Below are 7,441 nucleotides of genomic sequence, written 5' to 3' on the forward strand. Positions count from 1 at the left end.
AGTGCCGGGGCTTCCCTGGTGGCGCAGTGGTTGAGAGTCCGCCTGCCGATGCGGGGGATGCGGGTTCGTGCCCCGGTCCGGGAGGATCCCACATGCCGCGGCGCGGCTGGGCCCGTGAGCCATGGCCGCTGAGCCTGCGCGTCCGGAGCCTGTGCTCCGCAAACGGGAGAGGCCACAACAGTGAGAGGCCCGTGTACCGCAAAAAAAAAAAAAAAAAAAAAAAAGAGCCAAACTGCTTTCCAACTGACTTAACCATTTTTCATCCCAACAGCAGTAGATGAGCGTTCCAGTTGCTCCAAAGCCTACTCAGTGTTCAGCATTGTCTACTTTTTAAAAATACTAGCTATTTTATCAGTGTGTAGATTAAAACATTTCAAATTATATATGGGAGAAAATTCTTCAGAGGTTATTTAGAGATGCAAAGCTTCATGACACTTGACTGTCATGTCAGAGGATTTGGGGAAGAGTTCACTTTTTCATGCTTTCAACAGCTATGCGTTGAGCATCTACCCAGTGCCAATGCTAAGACTGGGAAAAAGCAATGAGCAGCCGAGAAATAAATGCCCTGTACTCACTGGCCTTACATGACGGTAAGGAGTAGATTTTGATAAATACATAAATATACAGCTTTTAGTAAAATGTATTTATATTAAAATGTAATTTTAAACCATAAATATTTAAACTATAGGGCGGACATGGAAGAACTGAAAAGAAGGTGACTTTGGAGCAATGACTGAAAGGATGTCTGGAAAAGAGCCATGAGGACGTCTGGCAGAAGAATATTGCAGACGGAGGGAACAGCAAGGGCAAAGGCCCTAGGGCAGGAGCACACCTAGCAAGTTCCAGTGACAGCAAGGGGTCCAGCGTGGCTGGAGCAAAAAGAGAGACCCGGAGAATTGCCGGAAATGAACTAAGACTGATTGGATGGAGCTATTGCAATGCCTCTAAGTGTATGCTCAAAGTGAGATAGGAAGTCTTTCGAGAGTCCTGGGCGGAGGAATAATATGATCCTTTCAAGAGACTCACTCTGGCTGCAAGGGAGGGATCAGGAAGACCACTTAGAATGCAACTGCAATTAAAACATGTGGGAACTTTATCCGTATTTTGATAAACATGTATGTGGCCTAATGTGCTTAGAGTGCATGGCCTTCAGTATATCGATGATACCTTGCACTGTAATATGCAAACTTCTGTGATAGAAATTGTATATATAAGATGTCAAAGCAATTTCTTTCAAGAAATCTAAACTGTATGATTAAAGCAAAAGTGACAGCAGATTACCGGGAAAGGACAAAAGCGCAAAAGAATATAGAGTAAGTTGATTCTCTTTCCAAAGAAAAATGCACGTGATCAGAGAAAATACCTTACCTCAAACTGCTTGTTCTTTATAATATTACATATAAGTGTAACATATTTATAATACATAGTATATTATAATTATAATAATTATAACTATAGTATAATTACATTTAAATATCTTGAGAAACCGCTATGAACAAGGGTAATTCACACAGACACACGGGGCAGGGATGCTGTTTACCTTTTCCAGATCTGGCTCCCGCAAAGCTAAGGCTAGTTCATTATTATCCATCACCGAGGCTGCTGCCACGTCCAGTGGCGTTGAACCTCTCATAGCTGGTGAGGCTGTTAATTGAAACAAAGATGAAACAAAACCTGAACTGCGCTGCAACTATGAATTCCATGTAAAAAAACAACTTTCACTTAGAATTGAATTTCTAAATGCAATACGTATCGCACTAATCCAACTTAATTTACATTGAAGTTTAATTTTAAAATCCAATATGTAAATCCCTTTCATCTTAAGAGATTAAATGAAAGTCATAATTTACTTACCAAGACCAACACTGCTGTTTTCCAGTAAATAACTGAGATGATCGAACATTGCTTTCTGATTCTGCCTACTTATACGACAGAAGTAACAGAGAAAACGGCAACAGTTGGCCACCATCTTGGGAAAAGTGATTTCCTACATAAAGAGCATTTAGTTAGCTGGGAAAGCAAAGGATCTTTATAAAACTGAGTTCTGAAGTTGAGGTCTCAATCAGATTGCCCATCCGTGTGTGCCCACGTCTGCCAAGCCTCAGGTACAGAAGACCTTCTTATGTCCAGACTTGGACTCATCTAGTCCTAGAGCCACCAAAAATCAAGCCTGGCACTAATTTGAAGCCTCACTGCCATCAATGGTTTGATCTGGAATTAATCTACAGCCCTAAACCTAAAGGTGGCATGGGCCTGGCTTACGAGCCAGGCAGGCTCAGCTGTGATTCCTGATTCACATTATTAGCTGTGCTTCCTTGGGGAATTATGCAATCTCACTGATTCTCTTCTGTAAAATTGTAATAAGATGGGTGATAATATTTACTTGAGGCAAAGGAGGGAGAGTTCAATGAGACGTATTGTGAAAAATACCCAGTTTAATATTTGGAACCACATAATAGGATGTTCTTAACATCAGTGTCGCTGTTGTATTATTATTAAAATTCCGGGAACTCACATCTTCCCTGACTGGCACATGACTCATCTCCTATGATGAACACCCTTTCTGGAAGGTCTGCCTGCTGGGCCCCAGCAAACACATCTCCCCTGAGACCTAGCTCTTATTCTAGTATGCCACAGATGATCCCTAAAGACTCCAAGTCTTTCTTAAACAGAGTATTTTATAAATATCTTTATAGGTCTGTCTAACTGGTAGTCGGAACATGAGAAATACGGACTCACGTCTATATTTTGAAAAATACATTTTAAAATTTCAAAAAAAACCTGAAACATTTTGCAAATCAGAGGTCATGAAATTGTACTGCCTTATATGGAGTTATATATTATATTATTCTATTTGTTTGGTTTTAAATTTTAATCATTTAAAAATGCACCTTAGTGTCTTACAACAAATGCTATAGAGCATCATCTTCAAATCTTGGTCTGGATCAGGAATTTAGTGGAACCAACTGTTGTCTGAATCAAGGGAATGGGTGGGTCTGAAGAGCATGCTTGCGTTATGGACTTCTAATGTGATGGAAATGGATTTATAATTCAAACTCTTACAAAATTAGCATAGTATTAACTTTTATGGTTTCTAAATATCCCCTAAGTGAGGATAATCTAGGAGATAGCAAATTACATGGCATAAAAAAAATTGTTATCAATATCAAAGAAAAAACTACAGTCAGACCTCTATATTTGTAGGTTCTACGTCTGCAGATTCAACCAAAACGCAAAAAATGCCGAAAGTTCTAAAAAGCAAAACTTGGATTTGCTACATGACAGCATCTATTTACATAGCATTTACATTGTATGAGGTATTATAAATGATCTAGAAATGATTTAAAGTATATGAGAGGATGTGCATTCAGTTATACACGAATACTACACCATTTTACCTAAGGGACTCGAGCATCTGTGGATTTTGGTATCTGCAGGAAGGTCCTGCAACCAATCCCTTGTGGATACTGGGGGATGACTGTAGAAGCATATCCAACTCTCAGTCTGTACAGTTTTGTTCAATTTTTTTCAAAAAGTGTTCTTTAAAAAACAGTCCTAATAGAATTTATAGAAGTTCTCATTAAGAATATGCCATGTACATATTCTAGGAGGTTACAATAAATGGCATCCCAAGAATCAAAGGGTTTCCTTTACCTTGGACTCCCCACCTCCAAGGACATTCACCATGACCTCCATCACTGTCTCGTGCATCCCAAGTGCCCTCATGAGATTAGGGTGCTGGTAAAACACTTTATTATTCATGATATCCCTAGAAAGGACAACATAGGTACAAGGGAAACACAGAAGTCAGAGCAAAATTTAAATAAAAACGTATCTGAGATCATGATAAATCTTCTGGAAATAATTACTGGCATGTATGGAAAAGTAAGCGCAATCATCAAGCCGTAAAAGTTCATAAGCGCAATTGGGTCTTCCTCAAAAATACTGACAGCCTACCAAAAATAGCATACAAGTCTACTCCTCTCAATTATAAGAAATGTACTAAATAGGTAAGCATTCATTTATATGAAACAGACTTTGCGACACTTATTCCTAGTTTTATGAATATCTAAATTCAATCTGATTTTCTTCAACCTTATTTTGTATAGAAATATGAAGCAGTGTTATACCATGTTCTTATGAAAATTTCTATATAAATAATTGTTGTATAAGCATCTCTGCTTTTCATATATGCTTTTTTAGTACTATATTCATTATTTGTATGTTTAATAACAGTAGTGTCATTTCCTGCCACATTTATGTTACCATTCTGGCGAAATGCTTTTAAAGGATACATATTCTCCCAGAGACACTGAATACACATGAAGTCCAGGTACCAGTAATCCAACTCATTAAAAGGGACATTTAATTTAAAGAAACAGCAGCAGACGATACCTAGAATATTTTGTACTATTATTATTGCATTACACATTATTACAATACTTATGCAAAGGTACTTTTAAAGATCTTAATGTTTAGCAGTCCTTGCAAATAAAAAGCTCTGTTGATTTTTATTTTAACATATAGCAAATCATGCAAGAATCTTTTCTATAAAACACTTTCTTGTCGGAGCCAGAGCAAGAAAATAATGTACAATCAACGAGAAACCTGCAACTTTCTCTTTGAATCACGTTATCTTAATTGAGACACTCATCTATTCATTTAGTCATATGCTAACTTTTAGTTATTCTGGCTACATCAAGAAAGGGAAATAGTGTGATTCTTTATTTGTTTTTAGTTCTTCACTTTTAATTTAGCTTTGTTTAGGTCTGTGCTAATGAAGACAGTTCTTAGGTAGTACAACTCAGAAAAATGACTTGGGGGTCCAGGGCTAATACAGGTCTGATCTATTTAATGCAAGGATGAATAAGGTAAACAAAGACATCCTTTCCTTCACATCAGAGAGCAGCATAATTATCAAGAGAACCTTCAACTCTCAAACCACAGATGTAATCATGAGATCTGTTCTCCTGTTAATTCAAATCCCTTTGCATGACCTGACTTTGGAAGGTATCTAATTGAAAAATCTCATTTGCCTTTAGTTCCAGGTAAATTAAATGGATTTTTAATTCTACCACCAGTAGGCAGGTTGTCACTTATTAAATGTGTCATTTTAGGATCTTTCTAATACCACAAAAAAGTAACATTTTATCTTGTTTCATAATCATTTTGAGTTTTATCCCTATTGAGTGATTTATACGTTAATAGTACATCTTACTTGTTACACGGTCATTTAAGAAAGAAAGTGCTCTACATTTCCGGGAAGGCTTTCTTTCTCATTTAATTAAGATCACTTCTCAGGAGAGGCCCCCTCAGGTTAGATTTAATTACTAATATTCCAAAAAAAAAAGGCTTACGCACAGACAATTATAAATAAAGAACATTAGCTTGTGTTGTTCAGGTTTTTCCGTTTTCCCTCTTTGTCTCATTAGCACACTGATTTTTTAGTGTGCAATCATTATAATGATTTTCGGAATATAACCTGCCAGTTTTATGATTTCAAATACTTAATAGTCCCACAGGAAATATATAGTATCGTGTTCTGAATTTAAAATGTACATAAATATCACATAATCTGAGTCTTTCCATACTTTCGTTTCCCCTCAGAATTATTTTTCTAGCTAAAGAAAACATCGGTTATTCTATTTCCTGAGTTGTTTTTCAAAGAGCCAACGCTGAGTTTTTTTAATCCTTTTTATTATTTGTGTTTTATCTTACCTATGTCACTAGTCATCATTATCTCTTCTTTTATCTGTTATTTATAGAACCAGATTAGCTTTTTTTGGCTGGGGGGGCTAAATATTTGTCTTTTACATCACTTTTCAACATTCTACATTCCAGATTTTTACAGCCTAACATTTAGGTATTTTCTCTTATGAATATCATACAGCTTAATTTAAGCTTTTATTTTTCTCGGTATTTTAATTCTCTCATATTTTCTTATCCCCAAATCATGCAAGCTTGTTAATGATTGCATAGATATAGGCATATATGCACCAGTAATATACTCTCTGAAATTGATTACCTCCCATTCTTCTGAATTCCATTTTCTTTTCCAGAATACACAGCCTTTAGAAGGCCTTTCAATGAGGGACTTTAAGTAAACATTCTGAAATATCTTTGTTTTGCCCTCACTCTTGAATATGGAATATAAACTCCAGTATCCAAATCCACATGAAGCACAAACTCATGATGGTGAAATCTCAGTTGAGTAACACATTGTAAATTGATGGCTATCTTCTGTTGGAACTTTGTGATATTTCGTTGAGTTATGATCTCTAGTTTTACAACTGAGAATTCTAAATATTGTTTCTTTTCAAGTGTACCTGGCTTTTCCTATTTGCTTTCAAAATATTCTATTTATCACTGGTTTTATGCTGTTTCACTATAGTCTATCCAGCTGTAGACGTGGAATGATTTGTACTCTAGGAATCTGTGAATTCATATTTTTCATCAAGCCAATAGCTCATCAAAGTTCCCATTCTATATATAGCTCATCTATTCTGTCTTTTCTATAATTCCTATTCAGCATATGCTGGACCTCTTTATACTATCCCCTATGTCTCTTAACTTCTCTTTCAGTGTTGCATTACTAATTTCCTCAGATCTATGATTCAATTTATTAATTCTCTTCAGCTTTATTTATCTATACTTTTATTAATCACTACTCTTAATTTCAATTATTATATTTTTCATTTCTAGAACTTCTATTTGGATATTTTTCAAATTTTCATGGACCTTTTTTGTGTGTGTGTCTTATTTTTGGAGATTTTATTTCTTTCTTTTTTTTTTTTTGCAGTACGCGGGCCTCTCACCACTGTGGCCTCTCCCATTGCGGAGCACAGGCTCCGGATGCGCAGGCTCAGCGGCCATGGCTCACGGGCCCAGCCGCTCCACGGCATGTGGGATTTTCCTGAACCGGGGCACGAACCCATGTCCCCTGCATCGGCAGGCGGACTCTCAACCACTGCGCCACCAGGGAAGCCCCTATTCTTTCTTATTTTTAAACATTTTAAATACAGTAACTTTACGTTCTCTTTCTGGCATTCTACAGTCTGAAATTCTTGTGGGAGGTGTTCTAACTCCACTCTTCATTGTATCTGCAGACCCTTGCCTATGGTGGATTGTTTCCTTGGGTGTTTTGCAAGTTTTGATTGTGGGCTAATCTTTAGTAGTATGTAGGTTTTTCCTGCAAGAATTCACAGTGAATTGAATTGAGAAAACACACCTCCGGGCCAAATTATATGTTAAGTTCTCAGCTTGGGGATCCTTAGACTACATATGAGGTATAAATGTTAACCCTATTTAAGACTAGTGTATACAAACTATTATATATAGAATGGATAAACAACAAGGTTCTATTGTATGTCACGGGGAACTATATTCAATATCCTGTAATAAACCACAATGGAAAAGAATATGAAAAAGAATATACATATAT

At 36.6% G+C, this 7,441-nt stretch overlaps 1 protein-coding gene across 1 annotated transcript in view; it reads right to left on the reverse strand.

The window, feature by feature from the left end:
• RYR2 (ryanodine receptor 2) overlaps positions 1–7,441 on the reverse strand; it is a 510,734-nt gene that overhangs the window by 202,399 nt on the left and 300,894 nt on the right. Inside the window, exons 42-44 of the mRNA XM_024761485.1 lie at positions 3,655–3,769; positions 1,855–1,987; positions 1,541–1,644 (exon numbers count right to left, since the gene is read on the reverse strand). Coding sequence (XP_024617253.1) covers positions 1,541–1,644; positions 1,855–1,987; positions 3,655–3,769 — 352 coding nt within the window. The remainder of the gene's footprint in view (positions 1–1,540; positions 1,645–1,854; positions 1,988–3,654; positions 3,770–7,441) is intronic.

The sequence above is a fragment of the Neophocaena asiaeorientalis genome, unplaced genomic scaffold, assembly GCF_003031525.2.
Source record: "Neophocaena asiaeorientalis asiaeorientalis breed wild unplaced genomic scaffold, Neophocaena_asiaeorientalis_V1.1 scaffold166, whole genome shotgun sequence".
Classification (NCBI taxonomy): Eukaryota; Metazoa; Chordata; class Mammalia; order Artiodactyla; family Phocoenidae; genus Neophocaena; species Neophocaena asiaeorientalis.